Source organism: Tetrao urogallus (assembly GCF_951394365.1).
Source record: "Tetrao urogallus genome assembly, chromosome: 3".
NCBI lineage: Eukaryota > Metazoa > Chordata > Aves > Galliformes > Phasianidae > Tetrao > Tetrao urogallus.
This window is the reverse complement of record NC_136815.1, coordinates 59,740,508-59,760,001: the sequence shown is the minus strand read 5'-3', so window position 1 is coordinate 59,760,001 and position 19,494 is coordinate 59,740,508. Positions and strand designations below refer to the sequence as shown.

The 19,494-nt window shown below is 35.1% G+C and overlaps 1 protein-coding gene across 1 annotated transcript in view; it reads left to right on the top strand.

Annotated features, from left to right (window-relative positions):
* Positions 1-19,494, top strand: part of GABBR2 (gamma-aminobutyric acid type B receptor subunit 2) — a gene marked incomplete at both ends in the record, with an annotated part of 442,331 nt that overhangs the window by 214,758 nt on the left and 208,079 nt on the right. Inside the window, 3 exons of the mRNA XM_079533247.1 lie at positions 713-778; positions 7,393-7,584; positions 8,973-9,209. Of these exons, the coding sequence (XP_079389373.1) occupies positions 713-778; positions 7,393-7,584; positions 8,973-9,209 (495 nt within the window). The remainder of the gene's footprint in view (positions 1-712; positions 779-7,392; positions 7,585-8,972; positions 9,210-19,494) is intronic.

Genomic DNA, 19,494 nt, shown 5'->3' with positions numbered 1-19,494 from the left:
TCACATGTGAAAGAATAGCAGCCTAATTCCTGAAGGAATATTTTGCTGCATATACTTCTGAATTTAGGAATGTTATGTCAATGCATTGCAAAGTATGAAAGTAAAATGATGTCTTTTGACTTTAGTCATAGATTCACAAAGTGTGATGAAATTTTTTTTTTAATGCGTGGAGGTGGAGAAACTTGGGAAAAGGGGGATTGGCAATGTGTTACAATGAGTGTAGAGAAACTGTTGAATGAATAAAACTTTTAAAAATTTCTGAAGATGATATAATGTGAACACATTTTATCTCACTTATGAATCCCAATTCTCTTATCTTCACATTATTAATTTGTATAAACAGTAAAAAGTGTGTATTTTCAACTGTTTTTAATAGGCAAAAGTAATAATAAAAGAAGAAATCTTGCAAGGCATCAAAAGAATATTTGCTAATTCAGTGGCTTTGAATAGTAATATTTGACAAGATAAATATTACATTTATTTTTCTCATTAGCTCTATTGCTTAATCGTTTTCTTCAGACACCTCAGCTGCCCTCTTCTTGCAGAGTTTCAAGATCTTGAACTTGTAGAAAATGTAATAATTCTGAATGAATTTTCCTGCCTGCAGCTGTGATCTGTTTCAATTCTGTATATGATTTCAATGGCCAGCTGAAGTTGTTTCTGGAAAGGCTGCATCTGTATTTAACTTCCCTGCAACTTATTTAATCTACAGGGTAATGACGTTCGGATAATCCTTGGCCAGTTTGATGAGGAAATGGCTGTGAAAGTTTTCTGCTGTGTAAGTAAATATGTTTAATTTTGTATCACAATAAAAATGTAGTACATTTGTATAAAAATATATGAGTATAAGCGTGTCTTCATGTGGTTCAGCTTTGCAAAGACTTTTAGCCTTAAGGGAAGTTACATATGCTTAGCTTCATTTCTGTTTCAATAAAATACTTTGCACTTGACTTCAGAGCAATTTGGGCATGGCCTTCATGGTTAGCTTCTCATTGTTGCTTTCTTCTAATGGAATTAAATACTCTATTGAACTTTAGCAGTTCTCTTCATATCAGATCCTGAGAAACACTTGTACGTATGTAGCAACGATGCAGAGAACTTCTAGTTTTGCATTATGTCCAGTAGTTGTGTTCTGGTGTCTGTGTGTGTGTGCGCGTAGGTATGTATGTATGAATGTATGTATTTTTGCATGTTTTACTTTGAATTAAAAATTTAAGCAGTTCCTATGTGGGCTAACAAAACAGTTCTAAAATTTCTGCTACCCAAAATATTGGTAATTGTACAATCATCATTCACTTTCTTACTATTGTACATTTGACATACTCTTACTGACAGAAAATGCTATTAAAAAAAAAAAAAAGAGAGAGACTGTGAAGTAAAAGAACTGTAGTAAGACCAGTATGTGTAATTTCACCACATATGTCTTCACAGTCTTTGTGTGCATTTGAATGTACTGCAAACATGCACAAGCAGGAGTGAAACATGGATCTTTTTTTGTATCTGCTCAGTAAATAAATAATCACAACGAATCACAAACAGGCAAATTTTTGTGACTTTAGTTTTGGTATTTTGGTTTTCACTCAGACAAAGTTACCTAGAAAGAAAGGCAAATGTTCAAAATCTGTTTTCTTCATATGCCTCATGTATTGGCTGTTATTTAGCAGTTATAGTTGCTGGCAAAATTTGGAAAGGAGATATTGCAGAGTATATTTGGAAGGAACAATATCTGTTTGCATCCAAAAGGAAATGGAAACCATTATTTCTTTTTCATTTTTCTCATCTCTGATCAGTCTTGGTATATAGATCTTTTTGTTCCAGCATTTAAATAGATTGACAAAGATAATCTCCTATTTTTCCATTCCTGCAAATAAAGAAGACTCCTTCTGTGGCTTGTATCCTCCACAGATCTTTGATAGCTGGGCTTCATGTGCCCATCTGAGGTATCCTGGTCACAGCTGTCTGCCAACCCAGTACTAGGCAAGATACTGACCTCACTAAGGCCACTGCACTTAGTATGCTGTTGCCTTCCTCTATGGTTTTGTTGCATGTTTGTATACCTAAGAGGAAGCTAAAGAAATCCTAGAAACCTCTGTGGGTAGGGTGTCCTCTTGTCCGTACTGTTCTAGTCTGAAGGATTTATGGTAGATCTATCTCTTGCACACAAGAGCCTGCCACAACAGCTTGCCACAGCAGCTGTTAGGTACTAACTGAAGAAGCCTGTGTAATTCAAGTTCCAGGAGTGAAGGCTTCTTCTAAAGTACATTAATGTCAGAAATAATAAGGTGGATTTTTCTGTAGCTTGGAGAAATCCAAGAGATTATGTATTTATGGTTGTATAAATGTATTAATTATGAGAGTTCCAGCAGGAGAGGACAGTTCAAAGTAGGTCACTTATATATTAGTGCATGGCAATATGTCAGTAAGCTTGCTATTAGTCATGAAATATATTGTTGACTCATGCACTTCTACAGCTGTGTGTCTAAGAGCACAATAACTTAGATATGTCAAGTTTTTTATTCCCCCCCCCCCCCCGAGGTGTGACTTCAGACAGGTTTGTGATTCTCTTTTGTATTTTGCTGAGTAGTTTACATCAGTCAGAGCAAGGCTTTAGGTTTGTTAAAGGGAGCTTCTATTGTATCAGAGGGAAAAACATATATTCATTTTTGATTGTGCTTATGACATGAATACTATTTGCTAATGATTTCTGTAGATGGGAAAGCCATTAATGTCTGTACTGGTTTTCTGGTTGCACCCTAGAATTATATGCTGTGGAATTTCCTGAGGACCTCCATATGCTCATTTTCATTTTACCTGGTTATTCCCTGCACACACAGGCGTACACACACAGAAGATACATAGCACGTAACTCAAAGACAAATGGACTAAAAGACAGCCTAATTCAGAGGGGAATTTTAGAAACATGACAGCACTAATTCAAACCTAAGTGAATGTTAGCAGGTGTTTCCTATGATGTTTTAAATAAGCTTAGCTATTCGTTTAACGCTAGCATCAAAAGCAGTTAGCAATTTAAAATCTATGGGAAATCTTAGCTTTCTACTGTTGTTTGCACCTCAGTGGATTGAATGTGATATTTTTTGTGGGATAAAAATTAGGGAATTTTGCTCAGAACTGAACAATTCAAAAACCGAATATTCAGCTGTGTTGGACAGATGTCATCTGATTATTATTTGAACTTGGGTTGAAATATAACTTCACTACTTACCTAATGAAAACTTCAAATTCTGCATTAAAAAAAAAAAAAAAAAAAAAAGTTGCTAAAGGGAATTTTTCCAAGACATCACCTTTAAGCCATAATCAAACTAAACTGACTCCTAGCTGTTATAATCATCTGTCTGAAGACAATTAAAAAAATTATTATGTATAGGTCACTGAGATTTAGGTGACTTGACGAGTAAACAATAAACAACGCAGGCAAAGTTTAATCAGCACTTGTGATACAGAAGAACTGGATTCTAGTCTCCTTGAGCTGATAGAGTATTACTGCTGAGTCTCTGTTTTGGAATTAAAGGCACCACTGATTTCTAATGAGAAACAGATGGAGGTTCACTGCAGTTCAGAAGTTTAGAGACATTCTTATAGAGGTGGGATGTAGAATGTGTCCATTCTGATGTGACAGAAGCACAATGGAAAGTCAACAAGAGTGAGGTTTTGCAGCCTGTTTTGCACAGACTGCCAGAATTCACTGGCTACACACAGACTTCTTACAGAGACTGAGGTAATTCATCTCTTTGATTTCCACTTGATTCCAGATCTCAGATCTGCTGTGTTGAAAGAAACACTGCCTCTCTCTGTCTAATTAGAGGCATTGTTATTTCTCACAATTTTTTTGGTTTGCTTAGTACACATTTCCTTCCAATCCATCTCTAATAGAGTTCTGTTCACTTGTTGAAAAAGAGTATTTTAAATGATCACTGAATATGCAATGCTCTATTTTAGATATCAGGAAATTTGAAATAAGGCAGTAGCCAAAAATTAGCTCACCAATAAGTTTCTAATGACATTCAATGTAACTGTTCCTTTAAGCAAAGGCTAAAGATTGAGTAAGAGTGGTCATATTCTGAAGTGTGTAAAAATGGTTCATTACAGATTGAAGTGTGTTTTGTTGTTGCTTCTGTTTTCTTTTAAGAAACTGAAGCAGATTTTCATTTGCATATGAATGCACAATCAGCACCAGCAGTGATAACCTTTAGCTTTTTACCAGTCTGCTTACCCTGTTTTGAGTAATGTCAGCCTGTAGTGTGCAACAATCAAAGAGATGAATCCACATCACTGCAGACACACTGAAAACCATTTCACAGTTATTGATAATAGTGATAATTGTTTTATGCTAAAACTAACAAATAACGATGGCCTCTTTAAAAAGTTATGGTGCCTATTTGTCCTCTGACTTGATTTCTGTATGTCCTAAATAGAATAAAAGAATTTATTTAAACTTACTGTGTATTAATAATTAATCAAAATCTTAAGCATTTTTAGAAATTAGATTTTCATTTCCCAAATTATTAAAAGCTGTTTTATCAAATTGCTATAAGGCTCAGTTAAAACATGATTTAAAACTTGGTTCAGTAATCAACTAATCTTTAAGTAAGCTCATTGTAAGTGCAGAAATGTTTCATCATTCATCCCACTTTGTCTTTGGCTACTTTCTGGACAGTAGCCCTGTTTATTATTGTGAGCTTTTGACAGTGATAAAGTATCTGTGTAGAGTGTTGAGCCAGACCTTCCGTGTCACCAAGTACTTTGCATTTATAGGATGATATTTGTCCTAAGTAAGCATTTCTTAATAGATTCAAACAAGAGTGAAAAATTTTCTAAAAATACCAAAATTATTCTCACAATGAGAAAAAAAAAAATATGTCCAAGACTGCCTGCCTAGCACATGCAGGAGAGTTTGGGAAGACACCATAACTACTTTTTATTCTGATGGTATAAAGTGCATGTAAATGTTCTTTGCCCTGTTCTTGCACAGAAATCTTCCTCTTAGAAGCTAAAACCTGTGAGAGTTAATTGGTGTGCATGCAAATGGCTCATGCAAGATCCGTGTATTTTGGGTCAAGGAAATACATTTTTTAAGCATCAAAATCATCTCCATGCAGCAGAATCAACAGGGAGGAAATGGTGGCAATATATGTATGCATACACATATGTATATATATGTACATATATATATTTTGAAATAATCATAAAATATTCTGGAACAACATATGGAAATGCCTGAACACTAGCTTTGCTGTCCCTGACAAAGAGACTGCACGGTCATGGTGCTCAACTTTGGGAGTAGCTGATTTTCTTCCTACTCAGTTTGGCTTCCCAAGACCATCACACCCTTCTGACCCTACTAATCCATCAGATCTCAAAGGAAGAGTTTCCAGGTCTTTCTTCTTTAGCAATATCTAGACAACTGATCAAATTCTTGCAGGCATGTGAAAGTTTCACAGCAGCCTTGTTGGGAATGATTTCACATTTCCAGGATAGAATTTTTGGCCATTTGGAAACTTTTAATTTTCAGTCAATATCCCAAGACATTTACGGATTATAAAGAAAAGAGGCTCAAGTGCTCCAGCAAACAGAATAACTCCAACAGATCTGATTTCAGTAGTTGAGAGCTGAAGACAAGGTGGGATGAACGATGAAACATTTCTGCACTTACAATGGGCTTACTTAAAGTAGTTAGAGCCAATATTTTCCAGTAGTATTTGGCTTGACACCTTAACCTGTATAGAGCAGAGGAAGCTGTGGAAGACTGCCCGTCTCAAACAGTGGTGCTCTGTGTTAATTTGTGTCCTTTGTGATTTGAAAACTGGCAAGTAAACGACACTGTATCACTGAAAGACCTTGAATCATCTTGTTCTAAAATGGAAACTATTTTGGATCTCTTTAAAACGTGTCACAGGAGGACGAAAACAAATGTATTTCTGTAAAGATAAAATTAATGAGAAAGACAAGCAATTTATGAGAATTATGGAATAAGTATGATACGAGATGGCAGACAGTGGGTTTCAGACTGAAGTTCTTTTGAGCAGCACTGTGTACAAATGCATGAAATTTGATTTTAGCTGAACAGAAGCTCCTGCGACCAAGGACCAAAGAGAACTGCTTTCTGCACAATAAATTTCTAAACTGACTTGTCAGAAATACAATAGTTTCCACAGATTTAAAGCCCAATTTTAATTTGGGTATTAATATATTTAAGAGGCTCTCCCATGTTGTAATTTTTACAGTTCATATTTATATATCTGATAGTCTCTTGGAATGATCTTTTAAAAATGATTATGTTCAGAATAGCTAATATTTCCTCGTTTTACTCTCATTGTTTTGTCCTGCTGTAAAGATCGTGTAAGAAGTTACAGGTCTTCCAGTTAGGAGCTTTAATGCTACACCACTTATTTTGAAAAAATGGATTTTTTTATTTTGTATCTCCAACAGTGCTTATGCTAAGAAACAAAGAAACAAAAAAACAAAAACTGCTGTTTTGAAACTGAGTCTGACCGAAATGTCAAAAGCAAAACATCTACTTACAAAACTTGAGAAAAATATTTGAGATAAAATTTTCTGACTTCATCCTAGTACACTGTTCACAATAGAATATCTATTTTGAATAGATCTGTTTTTAGGTACATCAGCAGATGTGCTCACTGAGTAGTTGTGTTTCCTGATAGATGTGTCTGCTATGTATTTAAAGGAGATAACCATCATCTCAGTAACTGAAAGTACAGTGAGTGGTGTTCAGTTTTCACATGGAATAGAAGAAATTTCTTAACTGAAAAAAAAAAAGTCACTGATGGTTGCTTGCTTTATGAGTTTATCACTGATTCTTACTCCTCAGAAGAAAGTGCTTATTTAATGTCCTTATGGTCTACTTTATCTCAGTCACATTACTCATATTTGCAACACTGAGACTTGTTCTTGTCTCAGCTCCAAGTTCTTTTGTTTGACAATACCCTGGTTTATGCGCTGGTGAAATTTAGCTTAAATGTGGCCCTGCCACACATGTAATAACTGTGTTATATAAAATTTCTGATGGAAACAAGGTACCTTCTGCCAGTGTTCCTCCTTCTCTCTCCTGGTCTTAGAATTCAATATTCTATTCTGCTTTTGAGTGAATGATCTATTGAAAACAGATGAGATTTTAGCTAATTCTCTCCTCAGGAACTTAGTTTTAAAGTCAGAAATATTCAAGAAAGGAGTCCTCGTTGTTAGAAAGCAGTTATTCTAAACTGTTCTAAATACATTTGTATCTTTCTGTAAGGACATTATTTTGTTATTAAAGGGAAAAACAAACAAAAATCATGAAGAGAAACTTTTTTTTTTTTTTGATGTTTAATATGTCTATTAAAATACATTTTCTTTTTTTTTTTTTTTTCATTATAGGCTTATGTTGAAGAAATGTATGGCAGCAAGTATCAGTGGATTATTCCAGGGTGGTATGAAAATCTTTGGTGGGAATCCTGGATTAATTCTTCACAGTGTCTCAGTAAAAATCTTCTTGCAGCCATGGAAGGTTATATTGGAGTGGATTTTGAGCCTCTCAGTTCAAAAATGAATAAGACCATATCAGGAAGGGTTAGTATTTTTCCTCCTACTAATGTGTTATGGTCTTCAAGCATCTTGGCACAGTAAAGCACATAGGAGGAAGGCCAAACTACAAGGTGTTTCTGCAGAGAGTTGGCAGTCATCATCGTTATTCTCTTTTTTTCCACTGATTCATAATTCTTAAATATTTAAAAATCCATTTGAATTCTCTTCAGGGAGAATTTCCTTAAAAGCTCTAAAGTCCCTTGCCTAGATACTGTTGTCTTTACCCTTTATGGACCTTACAGATAAATACACAATAAAGCTTGAATTAGTCTTCAATATCACATGTTGCATTATGGCAAATTAATATTTTTGTTTACAGAATAGAAAACATTTATGTTTATCCCTAGTCCTGCAAATGTCTGATGTCATTGATTATTTGTGCCTCTCTGAACTGGAGGGGGTTTCTTTAAACACATAAATATGTAGTATTTCCATATATAAAGTACATAACATTTTATCATAGTATAAATGCCTGTAAACTCTCATCAATGAATAAACATGCTTGATTTTGCTATTTTTCATCATTTTTTCTTCTGTTGTTTTTCATGTTTTGCTGAGTGAGCAGGAAAGGCAACTTCATGAAAAGGCAACTCATCATAAGAGAGAACATCATAAAGAGCATAATAAACTTGTAAAATATAGGCAAATTGCCACTCAAATAATTGCACATTAAGCAAGTAGTAACTTAAGTAAAGACCATTTGATTTGCATTATTCTATAGAGTATAATCAGAGCATTTATCTTTAGGGATACAGACTCTATGTTCTAGTATTGTGGCTCACCAGTATGCATCCCGTGCTGATAGTTCTGGTTGAACTAAAGCCTTCTGCATGGAAGCAAAATAAATAAAGCTGTCCTTCATACAGAGAAGCAAACTACTTTTCAGTCTTCCTGTCTCCTCAATCCCCCTCGTGGCCTCACCATCAGTTTTGTAACATAGACAGTACACATTTTTGGAATTACTGTTTCTTTCTTAATTCTTGCTTTGGTTGTCTGTTCCACGTTAGTGATCCATTCATCTAAAGTAGAGCGTGCACTTTATGGTTCAGGTTTCATAGAATCATAGCATGGCTTGGATTTGAAGGCACATTAAAGACAACTGAGTTCTAGGGTGGCAGATCTGCCATCCACCGGCTCAGCTGCCCAGGGTCCCTTTCAACCTGGCCTTGAACTCCTCCATGGATGGGGCATCTACAGCTTCTCTGTACAGCCTGTGCCAGGGCCTCACCACCCTCAAAGTAAAGAATTTCTTCTTAATGTTTAATATAAATCTTTCCTCATTTAGTTTAAAGACATTTCCCTTTGTCCTGTATGGACACGAATCAGTGAAATGTTAAGTATTGAAGTAAAACTGAAATTTTTCTCCTCTGCAGACTCCACAACAATATGAAAGGGAATACAACGCAAAGCGTGGTGATGGACAATCCAGCAAATTTCATGGTTACGCCTATGATGGAATATGGGTGATTGCCAAGACCTTGCAGCGTGCAATGAAGTATCTCAATGCCACCAACAAGCACCAAAAAATTGAAGATTTTAATTATACAAATCACAAACTTGGCAAAATTTTTCTGGATGCTATGAATGAAACAAACTTTTTCGGAGTAACAGTAAGTCCTAAGCAGCAATTTCTGGGGGAGGAGGGAATTCATGATTTTAAGTCAGTAGCTCAAGCAAGTACTGCATTTAAAATACTCTTGAAAAAAAAAGATAGGTGTGTATTTCTTTTATTTTCAGATATTTCTAATTTATCTTTGCAATTAAAGTGGATGCTTTGTTTATTACCTGTCTTCTGGTGCCAAGAGATGACGTTGTTTAATTACTCATCAAATTTTTAAGCATTGATGTGATCTGAATTAACAACCCAGAATTGCTTTAAGGGAACCATGAGTGCTGTAAGTTGCAGTGCCTTTTAAGTGACTGTTTTTGTAGTTAAGATGTACCTGGGATGCAATTTGAAAGCACCTATTTTCCACATGTTTTATTTTCAGTAGTAGATTATAGTACACTATATAGTACACTAATGTCTCCAAGTGCTGTACATCCTAAAACATCCACCAGTATATTTCAGGAGACATTTACATATTTTCAAAATTTCTAATTTTTCACAGTCAAGTACAAAGCATGGTAGTTATGACTGAACAAGCATAATCATATACAGTACCTATCTAAGTCTGTTTTCAGTGACACCATTGCAAATTCATGGCAACTTTTTCTTTGATACTGCTCCTCTTTTTTAGCAGAGGCAATAAGGAATGTAGTCCTAAAATTGCTTTTAAGCAATTCTAGCAAGTCTATGAGATATCAGAATTTGAAGGAGTATACATGTTCAAGAGTGTGCAGAGCTATTCTCCTTCAAGAGAGCTGAGCAGGCTCCATTTTAGGGAGGACGATCTTCACAGTGTCCAGTAGTTATAGCAAATGAGAGAAGCTCCTGGCATCCTTTTTTTTTTTTTTTTTTTTTTTTTTTTTTTTTTATGCAGCATGTTGGCCTGCAACATGGCTAGATAAGGAAATCAGAGTTTTGAAGAAACGTGTAATTCAGTGGTGAATGCTAGCAGTGCTTGTAGGAATATCTCTGTGGCAAGAGCATGCAGAAAGTTGGCATCATTTCTGCTGCTGTGCAGTTGCTTGTCACATTCTGTCCCTGAGTTAATTTAAATTGTCTTGGAAATCAGTTAACCTCAAAACATTTTGAAGCAGCAGAACTAAGGTTGTCATACATGTCACAGATTGTTTCAAGGAGGAAATGTCAAAGTGTACATATAAAAAATGAGTGCAGGCTCAACTTTTTGGTGTCCTTGTTAACTGCTGAGGAAAGCTGCTTTTTATCACAATACAACTGAAACTAATTTAGGATTTGTAATTAATGAGCAATTGTGTGGCAAGGCAGCAGTGGAATCTAGTTGCAAGTACAATACAAAATTTGCTTTCTTTTTCCATTTTGTTTAGCTGAAGGCTATAGTAAAAGTATTTTGCATCTATAACAAATCCACATTGTTGATAAATCAGTCAGTGACAGCTGTAAACCAGATTCTATGGGGAGTCAGACATGTATGTTCTGAGTTAATTCAAGCACAGCATCCCTCAAGGTGGATGAAATTCTATTTTGGCTACACAGCTTCATTTTTACCATCTTATTCTTTTTTGCCTGCTGTTTAGTCCAGGAAGCCCATTATGTTAAAACTGATGGATATCATTAAGACTACTTAATTGCTCTCTACTGGCTAAATCACTGCCCCTCACCCTAAAGGAATAGAAGAAACAAATAAAACAAAACAAAATAAAAAAAGAAAAAGAAAAAATCAGCACCTCTAAAATGTGGAAGACTCTTTTATCTTAATTTTAGCAAAAACTCAAGTGTGAACTGCATCCCTTTAGGGAAGGAATGAATCAAAGATTTGCCAACCATCTTCAACCATGCTGATGTACTTTAAATGTTCAGTTCTTAATGAAATTACTGCAAGATTATTCAGTGTGTTCAGTATTTGTCTGAATCACTTTCTAAATTTTTTTTTTTTTAAGAGTATTTTACCAAGTGACAATGCACTTGGTGACTGTAACAATGCACAACCAAATCTGGCATTTGTTTTATGGTAGCAGTGTAATCATTAACTTATTCACTGAAAAATGCAGATTATACTTGTATTGTTTTTTCGAGTACATAGTGACAAGTACAGAATATTACGTTTGTTTTCTGTTTTCTTATCTGTAAAGGATTATGCTTCTTGTTCCTACAATATGGTCTAAAAAATCAATATGGTCTAAAAAATTCTAATCAAAAAGATAAGAAAACAAGAAAACCTATAGCAGATAGACTTCCTTAAGATATAATTAGAACAAACAATATATAAAGTTTTCTAGAAAGTGAAAGAAGAAGAATTTCAAAGCAGACATGAAAGTTTTGGATTACAGTGCTCAGAAAATCAAAGGAACAGATGAAATTTACCAGAAATATTTTTAAACTTTAAATTCTTCTGTCTAATACATTGCTTTCTTTTTTGACCTACTTTAAAACATTAATGGGAATGCAGCCCTTAGTCTGGGAGTGGCAGATCACATTTTAATGTAATTTTAATTTCCAGAAAAATATTTGAATACAAAATTTCTACAATTTGTTTTTGATGACTTATTTTAAACAGGAAAAACCCATTAATTTATTACTGGATTTAATCTACACCAAATATAAAATGAATTTCTGAAAGAAGAAATAAGAGGAGTCTGATCAGTATTCAAAAATGTTATCTCCAGGTGCAGTAAAGTATGTTTTAATGATTAGGAGGGGGAAGTGAAGAAGGTGAAGACAAAAATCTGAAAATGCAGAATCTATTAAGAATAGTCATTGTCATGGTCATTGTCATCTTTCATATGCTCTCTTTGCACATGATATCAAAAACACTGTGACATCATAAATCATAATTCCCTTTACCCAGTATTTGTGTGGCATTTTGTGGTGGTAGAGGTTAGTTGTTTATTTTTGTTTTGTTTTGTTAATAATTTTGAAAAGACTTGCTGGGAGTGAAGTGGGTGCCACTTCCTGATTATAGATTTTTTTTTTTTCTTCCAGTTTTCTGTTCTGTTTTTCTGATCAATTTCTTATTTTCTTGGAAGCAGGATTTAGAAAATGGCTTAGTCTACTGCCTGAAGTCTTGACATGAGTAATACTCTATTTACACATCAGAATTTCAGGTCATTGATGTTGCTTGTTCTGCTTTACTGTCAGAAATCCTGTTTAGAAAGGAAATTCATAGAATCATAGAATCACAGAATCATAGAATGACTTGGGTTGGAAGGGACCCCAAGGATCAAGTTCTAACCACACTGTCACAGGCAGGGCCACCAACCTCCAGATCTGGTACTAGACCAGGTTGCCCAGAGCCCCATCCAACCTGGTCTTGAACACTTCCAGGGATGGACCATCCACAACCTCTCTGGGCAACCTGTTCCAGCACTTTACCACTCTCTTGGTAAGGAATTTCTCCCCGACATATAATCTAAACCTTCCCTCCTTGAGCTTAAAACTATTCCCCTTGTCTTATCACTGTCTAACCTTGTAAAAAGTTGATTCCTTTCCTGTTTATAATCGCCTTTTAAATACTGGAAAGCTGAAATTAGGTCACCCCGCAACCTTCTTTTCTCCAGGCTGAACAAACCCAGCTCTCACAGCTTGTCTTCATAGGGGAGATGCTCCAGCCCTCTGATCATCTTCATGGCCCTCCTCTGTTGGACTCACTCCAACAGCTCCACATCTTTCCTGAACTGGGGGCCCCAGACCTGGCTGCAGTACTCCAGATGGGGCCTCATGAGAGAAGAGTAGAGAGGGACATTATAGCTATTCTTTAAACATTGTTGAAGGTTCTGTTCTTTCTCCAGACTTTCTTTTTCCCTAAGAAAAATGATTCATTTTCTTATTATATTCTCACCGAGGTTATCAAGCTTACAGTAAAGTGTGTGTATTTGAAATACAGAGCAAGGAAACAAGTTTTATCTGGTGTTTTATCAGGAAACAATAATGTAGTTATCTGCTACTCTTTTTTTTTTTTTTTAAAAAAAAAAGGTAAGTCAGACACTGTTGTACAAATAGAAAGACTTCTGTGATGAAAAATGTGATACAAATAGACAAAAGAGCTGCAGGGGATGTTCCTACAATGTTATTAATCTGAATGTTCTAATTCTGCAGCCTGATCCACTGAGGTTGAATAAGTTTATGGCTAGAATGGTTTGACTGCAACTACCAATGTCCTAGATGGGAGTTCTTTTGATCTGGAACTGAGTTTAAATGTTTCCTAATTCTGTGCCTACCAAAACACTCACTTGTTAATGGAGAGTTGCTATAACAAAGATCTCATAAAGGATTTTGGACATTTTTTCCCCAGTTTTCTTAATCAAGGTAAAACCAGTTTTGTAAATGGGATGCAGCCTTGTCACCTGCATGATTTATAAACCACCATATACCTGTTTCCTGGCTAAATATGTCTCTTTTTGTCAAATAACATGTCTTTTTTCTGATAACCAAAGTGTCAGAAAATGAAAGATAAGAAGTACTATACGTTTTGAGCCACTTTAGATGTATGAGATATCTCCTTGTACAGCTGACAGATCCACTGGAGGTATTTTAGAGTCTGAGTATCTATGGAGGTCTCTGTTGAAATGTTACTGCTTTGAATCAGTGCAGTGATGAAGTGATGAGAAACAAAATTTTATCTATGAGATCTATCTATCTTTCTATCTGTCTTTCTGTCTTTCTATCACACAGCAGTAAATAGGATATTACCAATAAGATATACATCAAGTATGTGTGAAAAATAGTTGAGTATTTTCCAGGCTGGAATAATTATCTTAAAGCAAGATTGTTTTCCTAAAGGATGAAGGAAAGAAAAACTACATTTATTTAATGTAATACTAGCATAATAAAACTTGGGATCTTGATTATTACTAAAGAATTAGAGCTGTCTTTCAGGGGGCTTTTCAGGAAACACTCATATTTAGTGCTTATTGAATTAAACTCATCTAGAAAATTGTAGGAAAATAAATCACTCCCTCCTTTTTTTTTTTTTTCCTTTTTAAAGACTATGGAAGATTACTAGTAAACTTAGAACTGCAAAAATGTCATCTGTTAGGAAAAAAATTGTTGACTATGCTTGGAAAGATATATTAATTACTTTATTTGCTCTCACTATGCTGTTTGTAGGTGTTCCATAGTATAGCCAGGTGGTGGTAAAAATACAGTATGTGTTGGAGATAATTGTTACTACATTTTTAGTGGATAATACAGCATTATTCTAAAAAATACTTTTAAAAGCATTCTTATAATTTTATAATCTCTTTAACCTTTGACATTTGTGCCCTGTTCCAGTAGGGCTTGAATTCATTGCTGTTGCCTGTGATTTGGAATCAACAATGTATTTCTCATTCTCATTGGTGTCTATTATTTGTGTGCAGTCAAAAAAGAATTTTTTTTAGTGAAGGAGAAAGGGAATTAAATACAGTGTTGTATTTCCTCTTATCTCAGCCAGAGACTGTAAGTATGATAAAATTCCATCACAATAGCTGCTGAAGAATTGAAAGTATTGTCATGAAATAGCTTTCATGCTTGTCCCTGGCATCCTGCATTCAAACTGATCCAGTCATGTTTCAGAACTGGAAATGCTTATTGGTACGAAGTTCATTTTGTGTGTTGATGCTGATTATTTCTGAGGATTGAATTTAGTAGTCTGCATTTCCAGACTTTAGCAGCCCCTGTGCTGTCCAAAGCATCTCAGGAATATTGGTGGTATTAGCATCAGAATAGCATCAGCAAGCAAGTATTTGTTTCACGGCCTAGAAAATTTATTTCACTGGGAAAAACAACAATCCTTAGACTTGTCAAATAGAGAAATACCTGGTTCTGTGGCACAGTATCAGATTGAATCAATTACGACTTTAGCCAAGAGATTTTGTACTTAATAGGTGGGTCTGACAAGCATTTCTGTAGTGGCATTGATCACTGCAGTCAATTTTGCATTAATAGTTCCATATCAGAGCTCAAGTTATTTATACGTAGAGTCTAATTTTTTTTTTTTTTTTTTGCCATGGCTGAGGCAGAGAAGACAGTAAAAGAGTTGGGGGAGGGCAGAAATTTTTATAAAGTAGCTCCTTGTTAATCTAGGACTGTTCTTTCAAAGTACATTTAATTTCATAAAAGGAGGGAGGAGAGGGTCTAGGGTGAAATGTAATACCTAACACTTTAAAAAGGGGCCATTATACACAATTGGGTGTTGTGGAGAATTTCAGTAAGCTAGGAAAATGCAACCAAGAAGCCACATATATATATATATATATATATACACACACACACACATATATATATATATGTATGTATACACACGTTTGTGCTCATAATCCTGCCCAACTACTAGCAGATCTCAGTTTTTTCCACACCTGACTGCATGGGTTATGAGTGTGAATCAGTCATAACTTAGTGCCTTGTTTCCTCTTCCTTTTTCAGAACTTTCTTCCAGTTACAGGATTTCTCATGTAGCACAAGAAGTTGGGGTCTGGCTGTATGAAAGACCTCTTACTTGAACCTTGAATCTTAACTTCCCCCACTGAAGACAAATGTGGTGAATCTCTTACTTTCTTACTCCCTCCTGAGTTCCACTGCATTATCCAACTTAGATGAGCAACTGAGAGTGGTACAGTAGGTTGGGGGATTATTTGCTCTTGATAGAGCCAATTTGGTTAGGAAATAAATGTCCACCAAAATGGAGAGCTGTTAAATAAGCTAGCATAGGATCATAAATAATGTTTGCTCATTAGGAAACTGCATACAGAAAGAAACACAAACTTTCTAAAGTGAAAGCTGAAATTAACAGTGCCATTTCAAGATTAGCCCTCAAGCTAATCAACAGTTGATGATTTAATAGATATAGTAGGTGGCAATAAAAAAGGCTTTAGTCTGAAGTTGTAGAACACTTATTACTGCATCTGTCATTCTACTACGCGGATGTTTGATGAAAATAAATGAATAACATGCATTTACAGCACAGCTAATAAAACCTTTTCCAAGCTCTGGATAATATCTCTCAGCTTCCTCAGTCTGAAGAAATAGGAAAATCTATCAAAAGAATCAGGAGAGCAAATCTGGTAATTTCAAATTTCATGCTTTGGTGACAGATGAAAGTAGTGATGCTACAGATGTGGCTAAGCTTACGATTTTTATTGGAGGTATTGATAATGAATATAACGTCACTGAAGAAATAGTGTCTTTGGTGCCATTAAAATTACTAAATCTCTTGATCTGTACAAAGCCCTAAAAATTACATCAAAGCTTTTTTGTTTAATCCTTGTCAAGTTACCTGGTATAGTTCTTGATAGTGCCCAGGTGACAGCTGGTAAAAAAGAGGGATTTATATAATTAATAAAAGATAATGCAACTTCTGCCAGCAACTGACATTTGATGAAGTATTGATGCATCATAACATTAAAAAAAATTATGCGCAAAAGCATTAAAAACATTGTGCAAATCACCATCAAATCTGTGAATTTCATAAAGTCCAATGGATTGAATCACCACCAATTCCAGGAATTCCTTAGAAGTATGGATGCTGATTAGGGGGGGGAGGGGAGTCCTTTACTTTTCTGAAGTATCTGTCAGGATAAAATACTAAAAAGATTTTATGATTTGCAAAATGAAGTCCAGTCATTAATGAAATCAAAAGGAAAATTTGTACCTGAACTTTAAGATGAAAAGTGGCTCATAGACTTAGCATTTTTGGTGGATTTGACCATTCATTTAAATGAGTTAAATACGTGTCTCAAAGTTAAAATCAACATACTTGTGTTGTTTCAAATCATAACAGTGTTCAAAATGAAACTTAAGTTACAGCAAGCTCAAATTATGACAAATAATTTTATGCATTTCATGATTACATAGCACAGGTAAAAATTATTTCAAGCTTCTTTCCAGTATTATCACCTTCAAGAGTGAACCTCATGAAGAAGTGGAAACTTCCTGTCACCCATGGAAGAACTATTCATCATGAGGTGGAGGACGCCAAGTGGATATTACAAGCTGTGTAAAGGTGGTTGTGAGCCTGGGCAGCGGGGAGAGGCAAAGCCAGGTTGCTGTACTAGAGAGGAGAGGAAGGCAGTGTATACACAAAGAGATATTCAGTGGAGGGGGTGGAGGAAGAGTCAGCAGGGAGTGGGATCTTGATCGGGTGGTCCTGAGAGAGGGATCAAATCCGTAGCTATGCTTCTTATCTTTTCTTTTTATATTTTTTTAACACCACTAAATCTGGAATTGAAGACTGTACGAAAAAGTGTATGTTAGAAAATATAATGAGAGAGATTTCCTAGAAGGTTTTTATATAATCTTCATCACCAAGAAGTTCTGAATTTTGATTCTGCAGTGTGCCTTCTGATTTATTTAATAGTGCATAGAGTTTAAAGAACACCATCTCACCTGGCTGTGCTTTTTTTGAAGCTGATTTTACTGTCCTTGTTGAAGAGTAGAGCCATAACAGATTATACTCATTCCATAGAAATATGTCTGATATAGACACATCTGTATGGGCCATTTGTTTACTAGATGGGCCATGTAAGTATTCACTAGATGGAGCATGATGGTCCTGTAGAGCCAAATAAGCTTTTTTATGGTTAGTTGGCAGATGGTCTATGAATCAAATAGAGTCTGGTATGGGCACAGCTGAACTGACTTCAGGTGAGAGATTTGCAGATGACACAATCACGTATGAAAAAAACCTACAAATTAAGTAGCTTCTGTAGTAACAGTGATTTCCAGTGGTATAGTAATTCCTGCATTTGGTCTTGCTAAGAGAAGAAATAGAACTGAAAGGTGAATTTACAGATGCTACTGCTTCTATCTGCTATGTCTCCGTTTGAAATTACAACCAAAGATGTCTTCCATGGATATGCCCAAACCCTCAGCTGCCCAGTGGCTTGGGAATAAAATTTACCAGACATACCACAGCCTTCAGTTGCAGCTTATGCTCTCAGCATGCTCAGTGGTTGGAGAAGCAAGATTAATTATCCTGCATTAGCCTCAAACTGCAAATTCCTTCCTCTACCTGCCTCCTTGTTCCTTTTCTAGAATTGAACACTGCAGAAGTGCCTGAGTTAGCTCAGAATTTGAGATATGAATACTTTTCAGCTATGAATCTGGAGTTAAAAAACACTATGAATATAGAGAGAACATATTTTCATGTTGTATAAAACTGAATTCCTGATTGCTTGAGGAATTTGCAGATCTTGTTTTATTTTCCACTGGAACAGCTGTTAGCCCTGCTGCCTTGGGATTGTTCCAGCTCCCGTAATTCCATTCTGTATACCTAAAACTTTCCCTGAGATTTCACATAGATAAGGAAGATATTATTTACTAGCTTTACACCAGGACTCTTTTGGAACCATAAATGCCATAAAGATGCAAAATGGTGTTTTAGTATTATTACTATAACTTCTTTTATTGGACATTATGTTTTGTCATTATTTCACTGCAAAGGCTAAATATAGTAAGATTTTACTGGTTTTATCCCATTCCTGTTGCAGTCAGTGGCAAATCTCTTTTAACTTCATTGTGAGCAGGAGGAGGTCCTTACCTAGGAAACTGCTTTAACTTTCAGATATAACTCAAAATGTTATTCTAAAATCCTTTTCACTCACTGAAAATTAAAAAAAAAAAATGTTTCTGAAATGCTTTCTAGAATTAATGAATACATTTTAAGAGAGCTGATCAGTTGTAGTGCTGTATAAATGATTAGACATGAGTTTTTTCAAACACATTTGCAGAATGGCGCTAGATAGAGTACTGTGTGGAATTACATGACTCAGAGATCAAATAACTATGAGCAGTTGAAATAATTTGGTGGAGTGTAGCAATTTACAATGTAACATCTACTGATACCTATAAAAGGCTGTAACTTCTGATGTAGATTTTGTAAATTATAAAAAAGCTGAATATTTTAGTGATCTGCTGTGCTGGATAGTTATGCATTTTTTTTTTTTTGCACAAACGTATAATTCTTAATTGAGCATCAGATATTTGGAAATACGAAATAGTAATATGGAAAGAAGATAAAAATGGAAGCTCAGAGTGGATACAGATTGTATTATGGAGGTTGAAGTAATAAGAAGACTATTCATAAACCACTTTATGAAAATCTTCAGAATAAGATTTTTGCTATTTGTTATCATACTACTCTAAAATCTCAACATCTGTTTGGCTTTATGTAAGTATTGAGAGTTTAAAAAATGATTAAAACATATAGATATTAAACATATTTCTAAAATGTCCAAACCTTGAAGTCACTTTCTTTAGGAACAAACAAAATATAAAGGTAGTTCTTACTTTTTAATCCATTTTATCCTTTATGCCTTCTTTTTATCCTTTACATT